The following is an 18,028-nucleotide window of genomic DNA, read 5'->3' as shown; positions in this document are numbered from 1 at the left end:
CCCCCAGCAGTCTAGAGTAGACACGGATATAGTTCAATTAGCCGCAGATCCAGTGATCTCAATGTTCTCGATACCCACCCCTTTACCTCCACACGAGACCTCCACGATCTCATCCAAGCTAAAATCGCCCACTTAAGTTGTGTCTCCTTCAAAGTCGGAAGATAACGTACGTAGGCGCTTGACCTTACAACGTGTGGTGAATCGATGCAGTCACGCACTTTTAGACGTAAACCGGACGCACGTTGGTTCTAATTTGATCCTAATTTAGAGCAGTCTTCCTGTTACACTTTAGACCTCTATTGACTAAAACTCCCGTAGGTAGAGAAACACTACTTCAATTAATGTAGGCGTTCTTCCTTTTCGAAAGTCTAATAATTACGTACGTGGAGCGTGTGTATAGTCCGTAGTACGAATAATTAGAATTATTAGAACTAGGAAACGAGCTATGTGACCTCGCTCCCACGTCGACTTTCCTGAACACATTTTCCGAAATTCGGAACGAGGTCGGTTTCGTTTCTTCGTACCGATGATCTCACCTTCTTCCTTAATATCCGCATAATAAGCTAAACGACAATTAAGCGATTTACAATAACAAGATACGAGACTGTAGTAACGTTTCTTGGGCCATCTCCGTTTTCAAGCAAACAACACGTGAAAAAAAACAAATGAATTTGTACGTGTAATCGAAAAAATCAGAGGATAAATTAATTAATAGTGGCGAAGTCGGAGTGGGAAGCGTAGTAGGGGAGCGGGCCAAATCGAGACGCGCTTGCCCACGCGCTCACCCGGGTCGCGTCGCGGTTTCCCACCCCAGCTAAACGCTTTGGATGAATCATTCGGTCTATAAAATGCAGAGCGAAACGACTGAACTGAGCACAATCGATCGCGAGCTTTCCTTCGAAATGATCAAGTTTCTCTTCACTTTTCTCCTTATTGCCTATACATGTTCTTTGACTCGTGCGCTACTCAATAAGTCTATGTTCAATATGGTATTCTAAACGATTCCTCCCCGCTCTAAACTCCCGTTCTAATCAAAGTTTTCAGCTCTGCTGTCCGCGAAAAAATTCGTCGACGTCAGCAGACGAGAACTTGGCTTTGGCCTTTATCAAATCTAACTTTCGCCCATTTTCATTTGGGCCTTCACGCCGGCGAAACCGTACTACAGACATCTTCCTAACAAAGCCCTTCGACAATGATAATGACGGTAAAACTGTCACCTGGCACACGCTTTCAAACCGGGGCAAGGAACAGCGTTTAGGCGTGGACATAAACGGAAAATTAATTATCGATGAAGAGGTTGTAGTATAGCCCTCTCCCCTCCCATGCAACATGCGTTGACAGGTCGATTATTTTAGAATGGAACTACCACGTTTAGAGTTGTGTCGCCGTGTAGCAAGGGATACTACCCTTACAAATTTTTCTGCGCTACTCGCATCAACGGCAATCATTTTATTGTGTCGATGAATAGTTCCGCTGAGGCGGGACTTCGCGTTGACAGTTGCGGTAAAAATGTCAAAGATTTTTGTCTCAAACCGAAGAATGCTACTACTAGTATGGAGAAGTATCTTCACTTTCAGATGCAGTATAGCGAGAATTTGTATTTGGGTTGGAGAAAGTGTTCTATGCATCGAACCAACAGGACTGAGTGCTCCGCACGTTGACGCGAATTTATCATTGGGAAACGGTTGCATTTATAGTTTTAAGGCGTAGCAAATCATAGAATTTTTCCTTTCGTTGCATGCATGTGTATCCACGCAAAAAAATGTCGAGAGAGTACGTTTATACGTCATAAATTTGCATATACTCGGAAGTTATTTGAGAAAATGTTGGCCTTGTATCGGGAACCGTATTCCAACAGCGAACCATGACGTCATATCTACGTCAAAAAATTAGATAATTTTTTCTCAACTCGTTTTAACTGTGCTTACAATTTTTGAGAGCAATTTCTCGGTTTGCTCATTCGATAGTCCGATTTTCCGGTCAGCAATTCAAATAACTTTTCGACGGGTATACCCGGATAGGGAGTTCCGCCTAGAGTGGCTATTTCCCATAGAACGATTCCATAGGACCAGCTAGAAAAAAAGACTCAAACTAGCTCCCCTATGTAAATTTGGCACTCACACGTCACTATATTCGCTATACGTTCGATATAGAAGCACTTCCGGCGCACACCACCGAAACGGAATCACCCCACCCTATCAATAAAATAAATATTGATTTTGGAGGCGACTCGTATCCGTGTATGACGTACACGCGTCGTTTTTCGGTAGTAGGCAGCTGACTGGAGATCCTTAGCTAGTCCAAAGTCAGATATCTTTAATCGTTGTCCCGCGCAGACGAGAACGTTTCTCGCGGCCAAATCGCGATGAACGCACTAGAGGGAGAGAGAGATAGTGACCCCTTTCCTGCATGGTTAATTGTCCTTACTCCTTTGGAGACGACGAATTTCATTCCTTCGGCGATTTGCTGTGCGAAAGCGAATTGTTTGTTGTCGTCGATTCCGACGCTTCTCGATTTGCGTAGAAAGCGGTGGAGGTCGCCAAGTTCGGCGTATTCCATTACGATTTTACTCACACCTGCATGAATCTCTTAGTTTATAGTCGTGCTCCTTAAAATTTTCTTACATTTTTCCTCTATGCAATAACCGTAGACTAGAATGACGTTGGGGTTCTGACCGAGATTTACGATGAATTCGGCTTCCTTTCGAAGTTCTTCCGTGTTTACTCCCTCTCGATCTATAGACAGGAATTAAATTCTATAGACTTTGAGTTTGGTGCGTTTACCTCTGAGCATTTTTATTGCGATTCGTCTATCATAGACTTCTCCTTGTTTAGTCATACTTCGTAAGGTTCCCTCAGCCACCGTACCGAATTGCCCTTCCCCTGCACCAGATAGCAATAGAAAGCGTTTCTTTTTTTTTCTATGGGACCTTTACCTAGCGATTTTCCGACTGAGAGACAGCCAATTGGAATGACTTTGTCTCCATTCCAAATTTGCTGCTCCTTGATGTCGAGAAGATAGGTTAAATTGTCCGTGCTATCGTTCGACGTAACGTCATCGTCGGAAAGTCGCATCCGTTTCAACATAACTGCGACTCCAACACCGATAAGTAGCGCTGCAGTGACGCACACCGTAGCAGAAATAGTCGCAGTTCGAGGAGAAGTAAAAGTCCCAGACGATATGTTTAGAAACGAAGTAGTGACATTTATATAGGGATGAGTCGTAGAGGCGCCTGTAGGACTATAGGTAGTCGTAGAATTCGGCCTCTCTCGTTGTGGAGTCGTCGTTGGTGACATCGTTATAGTTGTAGTTGGGCTATTATTAGTTGTCGTATTACTAATCTGGACGTTGACTGTGCAGCAAGTTTCAGGGTATATAACGTCCTCGAGACGGCAAGCGAATTGAGGCTCAGACGCGTCGATCGTAGCGCTCTTGATTGTCAATATGCTAGCGAGTTTTGATACGTAGGTCCAGCAAGTTTCGTTGTTGTTTTCTTTGCACCGCGTTACTCCGCTTTCCCAAGTAAGCCCGTCACCGTCGAGTCGAGGTCTATAACAAAGGACGTCGATGATGTCTCCTTTCGTGATGCGAATGGGCTCGTTGCTGATACGGATTTCCTTTCCTCCAACGATGCGCTTGCAGTGACAATCTATGGGAGAGATAAGATTAGTTGTTAGAAGGCTTTTGTTTTGTAGAGGCGAGTTTACCGAAAGTTCGTACGGGGCTAGAGCCGATTGAGAGAAGAAGATAACCTATAGACGACATAGGAATTGTACCGCACGTATAGTCAGGCTAGACTATTTATTTACCTATGGCCAATACGAGAGAGGAGAAGTTCATCGTTTTTTTCCTTGTTGAGGGTTCGCTATCGAATGTGTGACTGGCTCTTGACGCGCGAGTTTTCCCCACCTAATAGTGTTGTGTTCAAACACGTAGTTTCCGCTATATGCTGGTTGTACGCACTTCCGCTCCGGTTCGGGACCTTTGGGAGCTTTCTCTCGTACGCGTCTGGCTTCAGACGTTTATGCATATTCGTGCACATCCTGCGCCAGATGGAGAGCTTTTATTGATGCACACGAAACGAGTCTCTCAATGCTGCTTATTGAGAGCCGTCGCGTGTGGGGAAAAGACGGTTTCTTGCCTGATTTTGCTCGTTTTCCGACTGCAGTTGAAATAGAACTGACCGGATGACGTCAGGGTTTGGGCATATCTCATCGTTTCCCCCCGAATCTCGACTATGCATTTTGCATTGAAAGTATGCATCTCAGACGTACAAGGGGCACGCTAAAAGTAGCATTGCATACTTCATATGCAAACCTGCGATCTGTCTGTCTTTTGCGATAGTAACCATGTACCTATGACCCCCCAGTCATTCATCGAAGAATCGACCAGTGCGAAAGAAGAGCTAGAAGGAGAAGAAAAGGGTTCTATTTCTAAGAACTGGTAGAGCGGTACGAAGTTAATTAATATGATTGATTTTTGGTTACGCCTTGTGGTTGTGGGCTTGTGACTCCAAACCCGGATGATGTATGTTTAGCTGCTGTGGGCGTTATTCCCTGCGGATTACGACTGTTTTTACATCGAAAAGGAACTCGTTCGCGCTGCAGCATCAACAAGAATTTAAATTCTGGCCTGATAGCGGTAATTCGGAGCTGAAAATCACCTCACATTGTATGTCGAACAAAGACTCTCATTTAGACTGCATATCGACCCGTTCTTTGTCTTCTAGAATGGAGATAGTGCTCTGAAACATTCAACCAGAGCCTCAAAGTCGCGATACGAGGTAAAACGTGCACGAGGGGGCCCCTTTTAGGACGACTAGTTCAATGTTAGCTAAAATGTACGAAAAAAAGTCAAAAAAATCGTTGTAGTGTACTATCTCTAAAGACGGAAGTCTAATTGTCGTTTCACTCATTCGATAATGCCATTTTCGAACACGTTTTCGACGTGTAATCCCGCTTCCGTTTGAACACCACTATAAGAGCAATAAGCAGCGCCCCAATGGCGCACACCGTAGCAGAAATAGTGACAGAGACCCAACAAAAACCCTCACACTCACACCCAGACGTCGACACGTTTTGAAATAGAGTGAAATTCGAATAGGGAAGAGTAGAAGTAGAGTTAGCCACATTTGTAGAGGTAGAGGATGTAGGACTATTGTTAGTCGTAGCTGTCGTCATCATCGTCGTTTCCTCGTTATTAGTATTAGTCTGAATGACGATGTTAACTGTGCAACAAGTCGTAGGGAACATAATGTCCTCGAGACGGCAAGCGAATTGACGCTTAGTTTCGTCGATTGTAGCGCTCTTAATTGTCAATATGCGAGTGAGTTTTGATACGTAGGTCCAGCAAGTTTCGTTGTTGTTGTTTTGCCTGCACGACGTTACTTCGCTTTCCCATCTAAGCCCATCGCCGTCGAGTCGCGGTCTATGACATGTGACGTCGATGACGTCTCCTCGCGTAATTTCAATGGGTTCGTTGCTGACACGGATTTCTTTTTCGCCAACAGTACTCTTACAGTAACAATCTATGTATGAGAAAGATTGTTTTCTTATGATAGTACACCGGTAGACGCGTGTTTATATGTACCGTAAGGTTGCACGCCAGGGATAGTGAGGAGAAGAGAACCTATAGTACAACATATAGGATACGTATATCGCACGTATAGAGAGTCATTTACCTATAGCCAATATGAGAGAAACGAAGGTCATTGTCGAGGGTTCGCTATGGAATGTCTAGTTGGCTCTTGATGAGCGAGTTTTCTTAGCTAAAAATAGCGTTTTTGACCACGCAGTTTCCGGCCTTGGAAACTTCCGAGACCGGATGACGTCAGGTTGTCAAGGATGGTGGTCGCGATTTAGGGGATTAAAACGATGAGTAGGATGCATTCTTTAGGAATGATCGATCTGTCTGGCTATTAGTAACGCGTGGGGTCCCCCCCCCTCTGGTAGGTACGGCGCGCGCTACGTCACGCGTGTAGTGCGGCGCTTTTGCGGTAGAATAAACTCGACCAGGAAGTTTATACAAGCGCTCCTAGCTAAAAATAGGCACAGAAGTCGTATCCATGTAAGCAAACGAAACGAAGTAAACGGTAACTGAGACTGAGGCCTCATGCCGCGCGACGGGTGGGCGATTTCGTCATTATTTTTTTTATTCGTGTTCCCATTCCCCCGGGTAGGAAGTCATTGTAAAATTAATTCCTAAAGCTTTCGATGCATCCGAAGCACGTAGTCTTAGTTCCTCTTTTTGTATTCGTAACCCGGCGAAAGGCGCGGTCAAATTATATATATAGAGAGAGAGAGTTCGGTTTGCTTATTTTTATTCTAATGCAGGATGTCCAGTTATTATTCATCGAGTCTTTTTTTTTTCTCTATTGTGATCTCATAGCGCGGTTCCTATACATGTACGTGCATGTGGTCACGTTTGCTTAGCAAGCAACGCTTGCGGCGGAAGCGGTGAAACATCCGTTACGCAAGTTCGCATTTCGATGCATGCATGGTATTTGTTCTGTGGAAACTGACGCTTCCGATGGGAAGCCTAGTTCCACTTGCACGGTCGTATATAAAGAGCGGGAAAAGACTACAGTAGTTTAGAGCACATAGAGCACAAGAGCCCTCTTCTCATCATGTCTATCGTACCTATCTTCCTCTTCATCGTTCTAACTTCTGCACGTCCAAGTGAGAAAGCTTTTAGTAGAAAAATAGGAGTGGTGTGTGTATACTTTGGATGTATATATAGCCAAACGCGACTCCCAGATCTGTTACGGCTTTGGCGCCTATACCGACTCTTCCTACGACGTCTCCGTTAGTCGAAAGCAAGAACTGGTCACAGTGAATTGTTGCCAGATGGACGCCGTCTACGTTTCGCGTTGGAGGAAACTGGAGAACGGAAAACAAGTCCGACTTCCTCTTTGTCGCGGCGGCGACGGCGACGACGACGGCGGACTTGGAGACGCGGACGCCTGCTGGAAGTATCAGTCGCGTCTTCTCGTTCGTCTTCTCGTCAATGCGACGAGGTTGAGTCGAGAAGCGACGTTTTTGTGCGGAAAGGAACCGTTGTGGAATGATGATTTCTTCGTTACGACGCGTATTCGTTTGGAAGTGCCTCCGCCTATGTTTAGCCCAGCGATTTCCCCCGTTAGGTCACCCCAAGGTATAGGATATAGGCTATTAGATTAGAGCGAGCGTCCTAAGGTTTATTTAGATATCTCAGATTGCAATGCAACCAGGGAATACGTTACGTGCTTTTCTGATTCTGGTCGTCACTTTTGGGCCAGCGAGAATGGGCGCGTTCGTAAGTGTGGGGGGAAGGGCGTTTCTGGAGTGTTGGCTGCCTGCTATGAAGAGTTGGACGACGGTCGAGTCAAACTGAGAGTCTTTTCCCACGAGAAAAAAGGGGAAACGAAATTTAAATGTATTCGCCGTCGACGCGTGAAAAACGATTCCGCTCATTCGAAAAAAATCAAGAATTCGAAAGTTAAAGTTTGCTTTGTCAAAGTCTCGTGGAACTAGCAACTTGATTGTCGCCGTGCCATTTCGATGTTCTTAGTACTATAGATAACACAAAAATAAACGGAAGTTGTGGGATGCTTAATTGAGTCACCGCTACGTAATATTGTCTCTTATATCCGTGTAGGGTAAATGGTTTTTTCTTGAAAAGCCATTTACCCTAGCTTGATGACGCAAGTTAGCGCGCTGTAACTTCACGTCGATGACGCAATGGCGTTGGCAGTGGCAAAACGGCAGCAAAAGTGGACGAATCAGCCTAGGTACGATGTAATTTCCTTCGCAGAATGTTCCGAAGTAGTTGTCCCTATCGTTTTGCTGATGCGACGGCGTCCAAAGCGATAGCCTTCGAACGATCGACGATAGAGGCTCGAAACTGCGCTTAGAGAGCGTTTTCCAACCCTATACTAATATTTATTACCGTAAAAGGGCGTTTTTCGGTCGCAAAACAGTCGAAACAGCTCGTAGCGCCGATCCTCAAATCACGAATCCGTTTTTCGCGCAGACTCGTTACTTAGTAGCAATCGGTTGATAAACGTGTGCGTCAGAAACCGTTAGATAAGCTAGATCTAGAGCGTTTATTTGAAAATGGACGAGATTGTCACACGCACCGGAAGTAGGTCAAATTGAGGTCGAAATTTCATTCGCACGATTTGTTTGACCTTGTGGAGTTGTTACACTAATAAAGTAGAGAAGATCTAGTGCGTTTATTTGGAAATCGGCGAGTTGAGATTTTTCAGCATCCCTGAACTATAGCACACGCTTTTTAGTCAAAAACCGCATCTTCCAAAATCTCGAATTTTCTACGTCAAACTATAGGGCTTTAGTAACAAGTTAACATCAGAGTCTCAAAATTGTCAAACGCGCCGAATTTTATTCACTTTTGAAGGGCGTGACTAATGTACCGGAAGTGCGTCGTTTTCGTGTGAAATTCGATTCGTAAAAACAGTCTGACCTCGTAGGGTTGTTCTACTAGTAAAGTAGACTAGATCTAGCGAGTTTATGTGGAAAACCGTGAGTTGAGATTTTTAGGGAACCGTGAGCTATAGTCCATGGTTTTTGGTCAAAAACCGCGTCTCCCAGAACGCCACGATTTCTACGTAAAACGATAGAGCTTTAGTACTTACTTAACTCCACAGTCTCAAAATTGTCAAGCGCCAATTTTTTTGCTATTTTCGAAGGGTGTGGCTAATATTAATGCGTACCGGAAGTGGTCTTTTTTGCGTGTGAAATTTGACCCGTACGAACTGTTTGACCTTGTAGGGTTGTTCTACTCATAAAGTAGAGTAGATCTAGCGCGTTTAGTTGGAAATCTGTGAGTTGAGATTTTTATGGAACCGTGAGCTATAGTCCATGGTTTTTGCTCATTTTGGTGACCTCTCCGATTCCTAACATTTCTTTATCAAACAATGGGGATGGGTTGCCTGTTTGATCTCGCGATACCAATAGGACCTCACACCTCAAATTTTGGCTAAAATTGGAATTTTTTGTAGATGCCTATATGAGCACATGGATCAATTCCCTCCTCCTCCACGGCGTTTTATCAGCTAAATCAAGGTAAATAGGACAATAGATTTGAGTGGACTGGTTTCTAATTTTATTTTAGTTCTCTCTCCTCTCCCCAACGGATCAATCCGACGATGTTTGGATGAAGAAAGAAGAGGAAGTAGACGAAGCCATCACCCTGGGGACTTGGGTCAAAGTCTCCCTCCTTGTGGGCTGGAGGCTAATGTGCTCTCCCCTGGGGACTTGGGTGAAAGTCTCGCTCCTTGGAGGCTGGAGGATAATGTGCCTACCCCCTGTGGACTTGGGTTAAAGTTCACTGTGGGGACTGCAGTCTCAGTCTCACCGCTTGGCCAGGAGGTCAAGCGGCAGCGCAGGATCAACCAATCAAGGACGACCAAGGAGGAAGGAGGAAGGGGAAGAGAGGACTTTTAATTTTTTTATTTGTATACATCCGGGATATTTTAATAAAAAATTTGACCGTAGTTTTGCCTACTTTTTCGACCGGAAGCGCACGCGACGTGAAATGACGAGCAAAACGTCGGTCTATTTCACGTCGCGTGCGCAAGTAGCGCGCTATAAAAGCACGCATGGTCCCCTAGGCTAAGTGAAGTGCTCTTGTCTCCATACCCTGGAGATCAAGAGCAAACGCATGCAATCTACTCTACTCTCATGCAAAAGCGTCTTTAAAAAAACTCGTCTACTTCTTCTTCATCTTCTCATATTATCCACTCACCACCTACAAAACAAAAAGACGTGCTCAACGTCACAGCACGTTAATTTTTGAACGCGTAAATATAAACGCTTCGTAGACTACGTAGAATAAGGGACAAGGGGGCGCAATATTAGTCGCACCTTTGCTTCTTCCCTTCACCAAAGCTGCAACGAAAAGTGACGTCGTTTCTAAGCAAACACTAAGAACGTAGAGAAGAGCGAAACGCAATGACCTGTGCCACTTTGGGTAGCCCAGCGCCCATAATAGCACGGAGACTTTACATAACGTTTACTTAGGAATGTGGTTCTCCACTTCCTTATGTAAATGGGCAAACATTCCCTCCCCCTTATATTGCTAATGTGTGTAATGCGAGATTGCTTACCTACGAGGGGATGCAGATTGCGCGGAAGAGCGTTGGACAAGGGGGCGTGGTCGTTGCGCAACGCTTCTTCTCCATTTCGAGGGTTTAGGCACTGAAAACGCGAGATTTCGAATAGGGAAAGTCTAAAAATGCTTCGATGCTTACCGATCGACTCAGTCGCCGTGCTAAAATCGCGTTCGCGGCGAAACTGCGGAGTTGAGCGCCTTTTCGCAGCTGTTACAAGCTCTGCGATCGGTCTACGTCATCCCCCCAACGACGAGAAGGCCGCGCGGAGGCCGCACGGGGGTCGCAATTCCTTTTCTTGGCCCGTTTTAGGGCGTTTATCTCTGCGTCGTTGTGACGTAGTCGTCTTCACGGTGCCCGGATGTGACGAAAGATTCGTTCCCATCTAAAAAAAACCGACAGCCTCCCCAGAAAAAAAAACACTGATAATTAATAATACCTTTTATAAGAAGAGACTCTTCTCAACTCCTAAGTGAGAGGAAGGGGTCAAGAGAATTGACCTAGAACAAGAACCAAGCACATATTTGAGAAAGTTTTGAAAGATGCGGCTCCGTGACTAGAGCTAAACCAGAGGCCAAGCCTAAGGATCTGGGGAAAGCAAACAGACCTATCTAGACAAACATTTTAGTGTCCAGGAGAGGAAATCCCGCTGGGAATGAAACACCACTTCCTACTGAATCTCGGAGAGGGAACGCAATAGAGCGACTATAGGGGATTCTTCTATTGGAAGTAGAACTCGCGCTTGACTTTGTTAGACAGTGAACGTCCGCATATTAGACGGCAAGTCTAAGTGCGCTAATTTATTAGGAAGATAACCTCTTCCCCTTTCTTCCCTGTGAGTCATCGCGCTGGAATGATAACATTGTTAGCGTAGTGAAAAGGCGGTGTTACAAACGCGAAAGCATCAGTCGGATTCCCGTCGCACTGCGCGCTATGCCGTCGCTCGTCATCGCCCTCGTTTTTTGTGAGTAGTGCGAGTGAGCGCGCGATTAGTGTGTATAAGGAGTCGTTGTTCGCACTCTAGGCCTAGTCTTTCCTCTTCTAATCGACTCAAAGGGTACGTATAGGCGCCCAGGAATCGTGTTCTATCGCGTCAATATCTTCTATAGGTGGTTGCACTTGGAATAATAAGGACTCCAACAGTGTGGTCCACGACGAAATTATCCTAACGGACGAAACTATGAACGGCAAGGAGGAGATTTCCTGCTTCGATTTCACACTGGGGACGTTTGAAAGCTTACAGTGGACGACGAACTCTAGCGAGAAAATCGCCAAGTGCAACCAAATAAACAACTACGACGTCTGCACGGAAACTCGATCGAAACTATTGGAAACACTTAAAGTTCACTCGAGACATTCTAGTCTAAAATCGGCCAGTTATGATTGCGCTGTGCACGGCGGCAGACGGGGTTTTGAGAGACAATGCACAGTCAAATTAGTCATAAATAAACCCGAACTGACACCTCCTATCTCCGCTAGGACGACTGAGACTGCGCCAACTACTAGTACAACGTCCTATGTCACTGCTACTTCGAAAACTCGTAGACGGACTGTTCCTACGACTTCCTATAACACTTCTAGTGCTGCTCTTACTGCTGTTTTGAATGCAACTTCCCAATGGGTCAATGCTACGGAGTTTTGGGGAAATGAAATGCTCTTCTTTGTGAGTATAAGTCCTAGTAATTCTACTCGTTTATTGGAGAAGTGAGTCAGCTATATCTTCCCACCCATTATTTGATTTTTTGTTGTTTTTAGAAGAACTACGGTTACGGTGGCTATAGTGTGTGCGATTGTCCTACTAACTGGACTGTGCATTGGATTGGGACTGGTCATTTTTCTCAAAAAGAAAAAACCTTGTCAACGCGACGAAGAAAATTGGGATAGTGCGAGCGCGATTTGGGAAGACGAACACAGTTCTTTGAACGGAAAAACTACAATTCCAATCAGCAGCATCACAATGGGAAAACTACTAGGTACACATACAAAAATTCCGCTAATTAAAAATCCTAAATTGAAGGGATTGTACGCGTAGGAGAAGGCCAATTCGGCACGGTAACCGAAGGAATCCTCACAACGCAAACAAATACGGGAGAAGAGTATACAATAAAAATTGCAGTGAAAATGTTTCGAGGTATATATACATATAATATGTGCAGTCACTCCTAGAGACACTCTATGTGCATCTAGATGAACGTCAGGCTGATGATTTTCAAAAGGAAGCGAAGCTTTTAGCGAGTCTAGGCTATCATAAGAATCTCACGCGAATTTACGGACACTGCGTCGAAAACGGACGTATGTATATTTATTTAATTAATGAAAGTTCTTATTCTTTTTTAGATGTTAGTAAAATTGCGATGGAATACGCCGAAATGGGCGATCTCCATCGCTATCTTCGTCGAATGAGAACGACGCAAAATGCGTCGACACTCGACGAAGGAAAAATGATTGACCACGGAAAACAAATTGCCGAAGGAATGCAATTTGTCGCTTCCAAAGGGGTACGGGTAAAATACGCATATGACTAAATGTTATATAATGGGGATACTTTAGTGTGTGCATCGCGATTTGGCGGCGAGAAATGTTCTCGTTTTCGCGGGAGAACGATTAAAGATATGCGATTTTGGACTGGCTAAAGATCTCGAGTCAGCTGCCTACTATAGAAAGAGGACAAAGGTGCGGTATCTCATCATCTCTATGAATAGTTGTTATATAAGACATTCTATCAGGGTGGAGTAATTCCATTCAAATGGTGTGCACCCGAAGTTCTACTCTATAAAACTTACAGCGAATACAGTGACGTGTAAAATTTTTATTAGTTAAAATTTATTGATTTTAATTGAAATCTTTCTCTTTTTTAGTTGGTCTTATGGTATTGTTCTTTGGGAAATTGTAACGTACGGTGGAACTCCCTATCCGGGAGTCCCAATCGAAAAATTATTTGAATTATTAACCGGGGCTTTGAAATATCGTATGAGTAAACCGAGACTGTGTTCAGATAAAATGTAAGGCCTCAACTAATCGATACAAACACAACTTGAAAGTGACGCGTTGTTTCCTCTTTGGGGGGCTCAGTTATGAAATTATGACGTACTGTTGGAATTCGATCCCGGATCAAAGACCCACGTTTTTGAATCTTACGAATATTTTGAATTCGACCGATTCGAAGGGATTGGCGTACAAGAAACGACCGAACGTGGTTGGAATGTAAATGGATTGTTTGTACGTGCAAATGCAATGCATCTGTATCTAAAATTAGCTACAAAATGACAAATATGGCGGCGGAACTGAAAGGGGGATCCTAAGCTTCCTACCGCGGAAATGCCTCGAAATGCGGTAGATAGGACTCGGAATAATCGCAATCGACTATCTATTCGCTTACTTTAGTGCGTTCGCCTTCCGCGATGTCGTTCTGAGCGAAAACTGAGCTCGTTTTATGGAAAAGAGAGCGCTTTCGCGCGTGGTTACCTCGAGAATCGACTCTTTAGTGCTCCCAGTCTTCTTTTCGGTCACTTCGAAGTCCGGGCGACGTCATTTTCCTTCACATTTTTCGAAAGTTTTCACGTCACACGTATCGCACGTCCGGGTCTTTCGCACCCCGTATGTATATATGCATAAACCGACTCAGTACATGCGCTCTCAGGCAATTCCAGTCGTGACGGCGGAGTGGAGCGACTGCAATTGCTTCGTCCACCTATCAAGAGCCGAATACCTTAAAATTGACAATAAATAATAATTTCTGATTGATATTTATGAGAATACTGACCCAGCTGCTCCGGGAGCTTTCTGATCAAGCAATAGAACTTGCCTAGCCTGATCAATTCGTCCAGGAATTGTCCTTGAAAAATTAATTAAAAAATTAATTAATTAATTAAAAAATTGACGTTCTTACTTATCTAGTATACAGGAGACTAGAAGAGCTTCCACGTCTTCTGGCTCAATATTCAATTCCTTTAGTAGAAGAAATAATATGTCATTAATTAATTAATTAATTATTTACTCTTGATATAAACGGAATGTGGATTCTTGTGTATGGTCTGATGAGTTTGATGAGAACTTGAGTGCGAATGTTGCGTAGAAGATCTGAATATAGAGTTATAGGGAAATTTTTAATTAGGAAAAAATCTAATGCCTTCGATGTGTTCCCATATGAATGGATCTTCCATTATGGCCTTTCGATTAATTCTCAAAATCTTTTCGAATTCGTTTATGTCGTCATTTTGATAAGCGCTATTTTTTAGCATGAGATAATGACGTCACGCGCGTGCGTACGGTATGACAGACTAACCTCACTAAATTCGTCATTGCAAGAATTTCCGGGTCGTTCTTATAAGGTTTCGCCTCTTGGGAATCGAACGGATTAATTCCGGATTTCATTAGCATATTCGCCAGGACGAGATACTTCAAACAAGTAGTCCTCCTAAAATAAAAAGAGTACATTAGATCAGGTATCCTATAGGAGAGCCTGGCTAAAGAGCAGAGACTATGAGAGAAAAAAAAGGCTCAATATCATAGACTAAAGTATGAGAGAATAAGTGATAGACAATGAAAGAGCCCGGCTCAAATCATTGACTATGAGAGAAAAAAATCACAGACAATGAGAGAGAACGTGGCTCAAACTCATTGACTAAAGTATGAGAGAAACTATGAAAGAAAACCTGGCTCAAATTCATTGACTATGAGAGAAAAGTGATAGACAATGAAAAAACGATAGTGTATGAGAGAAAAACCAAGACTATGAAAGAAACCATAGACTATTGTATGAGAGAAAAATCATAGACAATGAAAGAGAGTCTGGCTCTCAAAATCATTGACTATGAGAGAAAAAGCATAGACTATATGATGAAAGAAAACCATAGACTATGAGAGAAAACCTGGCTCAAAATCCTAGACTAGCAACTGACCAGGGATAGTGAGAAGATCCATCCCCTAACTACAAATCACGTGACGTTTACCTAGAACTTCCGGATTCATCATAATTCTTAAACGCTTCAAAGAAATCGGTGTGCGCTTTTTCGTATTCTCCTTCGCGCAGGTGCATTTTACCGCCACATTCTAAACACCCGTGACGTCATTAATTAAATATATCTAATGATTGAACCTCTTATAACGCCCATGATGAGTGGATGAGGTATAGCTGACTTAATACGAAGCGACTGCTCATACAACGCCTTAGAGAAACGTCATCATAAATATCATGATTAATTCTTTATTTTATTGATTTCTCACTTTGAGTTTTTTATTGTTTTTCTGCGCCGTATACATCTGTATTTCGAGTGCGTAGACCTCAAGAAGTTGTGTCCCCTTTTTCAAGTCGTCTTGACCGTCTTCCGTTTGACAGGAGACGTGCAATTGTTTCACAACGCGAGACAATTTTCCAAATTCGTCGCGATCGAAATAGAGTTTTCCCAACTAGGGTAAAAATTAAATTGGAATTTTTTTGAATTATTTTTTGAGGGTTTTACTTTCGTATTCGTTTTGAACCAGAGTCTTTCGTTTTTCGCATTTTTTAGAGCTTCGAGAGTCGTCTCGTAAAATTCCTGAAGTAATTCCATCTAAAAAAATTTCAAAAAATTAAATAATTAATTTTTATTATTTTAATTAACCTGATTTGATGTTGATATATAATCTAAGATGGAATTGATTGATTTTTCAGAATAATTTCGAGTCACAGCTCCCTGAAAAAAATTCATTAATTAAATAAAATTTGAATTCGATATATTTTGCCTTGACGTATCCGAGTAGCTGTTTATATCCGCTCATCATTTCTCCGTATTTTCCCTAATCCAATTAATTATTTAATTAGTAACAATCGTGGATCGTTTTTTACCAAACGAAAATTTAGTTTCATTATCTGTTTAAGAGCCTTGAATCCCCATTCGCCTTTTTCCGTTTCAAGTTCCAACACCTTGGGGGGGGGGGGGGGGGGGGGATTGATATTAACTCTGAAGAAAACGAGTCGATTTTCACCTTTTGGAAGCTCGAAAGTGCTGCGTGCGGATCGCTCTCCTTAAAAGCCTTCGAATTGTAGTACTGATTCTCCAAATCGACGCACGGTTCGCTTTCGCTGTCTTCGGAGTAATCCTGGAGACGATAGCGAACGTCCGCGAGGTCGATTGGCGTCTAAATCTAAGTACCAAGTCGTATTGATCGTCTTCGTCGCACATAAAGTCGTCATCCATATCGGACATTGCGAGAAAAAGAGCGACGAATATTCGAAGCGTCAACGTTAGCGCGCGCACGCGGGGTCAGCAGAGTACATAATAAATTGAGCTAATCAACTAAAGGCATACATCGATTCTTCTAAACTACAAAGAGCAGTGATTTCTGCAGACATCGAGCATGAAGGGATGAGCATACGATTGCGCGGTATACATACGATAGGACTTTGAAATCTTCTTCAGTTGAACCTTGCTCAGTTTCTCCTCCGGCTTAACTTGCAAGGTCGTGCAGTTGAACGATAACTTGAGTCCTTTTTCGTCCTTGCTCAAAGACGTAATAAAGTGTCGTCGCACCAATCGCTTTCCTCTAGTATTCGTGGTAGTACGAGTAGCACAATAGACCTCTTCGAAGAGAAGACGAATGGAAGAGATGCGACATCTTGAAAGAAGTGAAAAAGGGAGAATAGTAAAAAAAGTGAGCGGATGACTGCCATTAGTTTTCTAAAAGAAAACATAAGCAAATATATAGCGGCAAACAAACCATCTCTCGATCTCTAACATGCATGTACATACCTCTAATGTAAGTCGACCCTTGGAATCGACTCCCAGGGGCTCTTTGTTAGGATACGTGTACAAATAGACCTCGTTAGGATTTTCGCCGTTTTTCCTCCGCGGTATTTTCATAAAGGTCTTTACTCGAGGGTCGATCGGGGACGAAACAAGACTCAGGTTCTGCTTCAGAATAATGTAAGGGATCTTCCAGTCGTCCCGGATACGATTCAAGTCGACGCTCGGTATGTTACAAATCTATATGTTAAATTTTAGTGAGAAAACTGCATGAATGCGGCGGCGGCGGCGGTTGCAGGCCGGGCAGACTTACCGACTGCTTTGTGCTATGATTCAAGTGCAATTCTCCTGGAGGAGAAGTGGAAGGGATCGCGGTAGATTCCCAATTGGCGGACGCTGGTGTCGTGAATGTGATCAGTACAGGCAACAAGACTATGACAAGTCTAGTGAGGGACAATGACGCTGCCATGATTTGTTTTTCAAAAAAACTGTCCGTGCAACTGATAAGTACGAGTGTCGTGCCTTCATATTTATAAGAGCCGGCCGGCTGAGAGGTGTCAGTGACCTCATCCTAAGTGACCCTATCGACCTACTAGCCTACAGTATAGAACTGACACTGCCCACTTCTTCTACCTAATCGGCTTTTTTTCCCATGGCCATCTTAATTGCATTAACTATGCATGACTTTGATAGCCTATGCACCCTTCTAGAAATTGTTTGCAAGCAAACATTGAGAAAGTAGAGGTTATGGAGAACGTCAACGTGGTAGAAATGCGAAGAAAAGACTTCATTTAAACTCAAACCCATAAGAGATTATTATTTATTATGTGTGAAAGAGGAAACCACTACTGAGACGATATGTCATTGACCCTGGGGCGTACCTAATACGTTGTTCCAGGTCTCCTTACTGTTATCCGGTACATAGGTCATATGCGCACGCGCGCGCGCGCACATGCAAGTACAAGTACAAGCTAAGTTCAAACATTACGAAAAGGAAACTATAAAGAAAATTTTTCTTCTAATATAAAAATTTAGCAATTGCATGGACGAGGGTCGACGTCATCGGAGGAAGCGGCCGTCAAACTAACCGAGTGTTGATAGCCTTCAAACGACTCATATGAATTCTCACTCTTTATTATAGAAGAAATGAGAAGGGAATGTATACGGGAAGGAGGGGCTTTAGTTACCTTATATT

The 18,028-nt window shown here is 43.4% G+C and overlaps 5 protein-coding genes and 1 long non-coding RNA gene across 7 annotated transcripts; 3 read left to right on the top strand and 3 right to left on the bottom strand.

Annotated features, from left to right (window-relative positions):
* Window positions 1-1,642: 1,642 nt before the first annotated feature.
* LOC136196202 (fibroblast growth factor receptor 3-like) lies at window positions 1,643-4,413 on the bottom strand. The gene is made up of 10 exons (XM_065985719.1): window positions 3,810-4,413; window positions 3,708-3,752; window positions 2,936-3,649; window positions 2,784-2,882; window positions 2,625-2,735; window positions 2,428-2,576; window positions 2,252-2,374; window positions 2,122-2,195; window positions 1,929-2,072; window positions 1,643-1,876 (listed from the first exon to the last, which is right to left on the bottom strand). Exons 1-10 carry the CDS (start codon window positions 3,838-3,840, stop codon window positions 1,780-1,782), a joined length of 1,587 nt encoding a protein of 528 aa, XP_065841791.1. The 5' UTR covers window positions 3,841-4,413; the 3' UTR covers window positions 1,643-1,779.
* On the top strand, window positions 3,014-7,570 carry LOC136196204 (uncharacterized). Its single transcript, XM_065985720.1, has 4 exons — window positions 3,014-4,671; window positions 4,730-6,677; window positions 6,739-7,152; window positions 7,204-7,570. Exons 2-4 carry the CDS (start codon window positions 6,626-6,628, stop codon window positions 7,509-7,511), a joined length of 774 nt encoding a protein of 257 aa, XP_065841792.1. The 5' UTR covers window positions 3,014-4,671; window positions 4,730-6,625; the 3' UTR covers window positions 7,512-7,570.
* On the bottom strand, window positions 4,729-5,732 carry LOC136196205 (uncharacterized). The gene is made up of 3 exons (XM_065985721.1): window positions 5,681-5,732; window positions 5,590-5,628; window positions 4,729-5,527 (listed from the first exon to the last, which is right to left on the bottom strand). Exons 1-3 carry the CDS (start codon window positions 5,709-5,711, stop codon window positions 4,908-4,910), a joined length of 690 nt encoding a protein of 229 aa, XP_065841793.1. The 5' UTR covers window positions 5,712-5,732; the 3' UTR covers window positions 4,729-4,907.
* Window positions 7,571-7,692: 122 nt separating the features above from the next.
* On the top strand, window positions 7,693-9,493 carry LOC136196200 (uncharacterized). Of its 2 annotated transcripts, XR_010672123.1 has the most exons (3): window positions 7,693-7,768; window positions 8,999-9,062; window positions 9,112-9,493. It is a non-coding gene; the product is annotated as an uncharacterized lncRNA (long non-coding RNA). The 2 variants fall into 2 exon arrangements; XR_010672122.1 differs by lacking the exon at window positions 7,693-7,768 and having other exon boundaries at window positions 7,777-9,062.
* Window positions 9,435-17,863, bottom strand: LOC136196182 (COP9 signalosome complex subunit 2-like). Its single transcript, XM_065985691.1, has 22 exons — window positions 17,147-17,863; window positions 16,840-17,073; window positions 16,243-16,767; window positions 16,076-16,189; window positions 15,936-16,013; window positions 15,833-15,886; window positions 15,712-15,783; window positions 15,571-15,660; window positions 15,335-15,517; window positions 15,207-15,276; window positions 15,061-15,160; window positions 14,394-14,525; window positions 14,238-14,335; window positions 14,106-14,188; window positions 13,998-14,056; window positions 13,872-13,943; window positions 13,574-13,817; window positions 13,488-13,517; window positions 10,548-10,608; window positions 10,250-10,493; window positions 9,864-10,196; window positions 9,435-9,747 (listed from the first exon to the last, which is right to left on the bottom strand). Exons 3-17 carry the CDS (start codon window positions 16,294-16,296, stop codon window positions 13,745-13,747), a joined length of 1,332 nt encoding a protein of 443 aa, XP_065841763.1. The 5' UTR covers window positions 16,297-16,767; window positions 16,840-17,073; window positions 17,147-17,863; the 3' UTR covers window positions 9,435-9,747; window positions 9,864-10,196; window positions 10,250-10,493; window positions 10,548-10,608; window positions 13,488-13,517; window positions 13,574-13,744.
* Window positions 10,951-13,396, top strand: LOC136196176 (uncharacterized). The gene is made up of 11 exons (XM_065985682.1): window positions 10,951-11,072; window positions 11,133-11,165; window positions 11,218-11,812; window positions 11,864-12,081; window positions 12,141-12,239; window positions 12,296-12,400; window positions 12,446-12,606; window positions 12,659-12,781; window positions 12,835-12,908; window positions 12,967-13,110; window positions 13,181-13,396. The coding sequence occupies exons 1-11, from the start codon at window positions 11,042-11,044 to the stop codon at window positions 13,314-13,316; spliced, it is 1,719 nt and encodes a 572-aa protein (XP_065841754.1). The 5' UTR covers window positions 10,951-11,041; the 3' UTR covers window positions 13,317-13,396.
* Window positions 17,864-18,028: the final 165 nt, after the last annotated feature.

This window comes from Oscarella lobularis, chromosome 15, assembly GCF_947507565.1.
Source record: "Oscarella lobularis chromosome 15, ooOscLobu1.1, whole genome shotgun sequence".
NCBI classification, from domain to species: domain Eukaryota; kingdom Metazoa; phylum Porifera; class Homoscleromorpha; order Homosclerophorida; family Oscarellidae; genus Oscarella; species Oscarella lobularis.
This window is presented reverse-complemented; position numbering and strand designations above follow the sequence as displayed.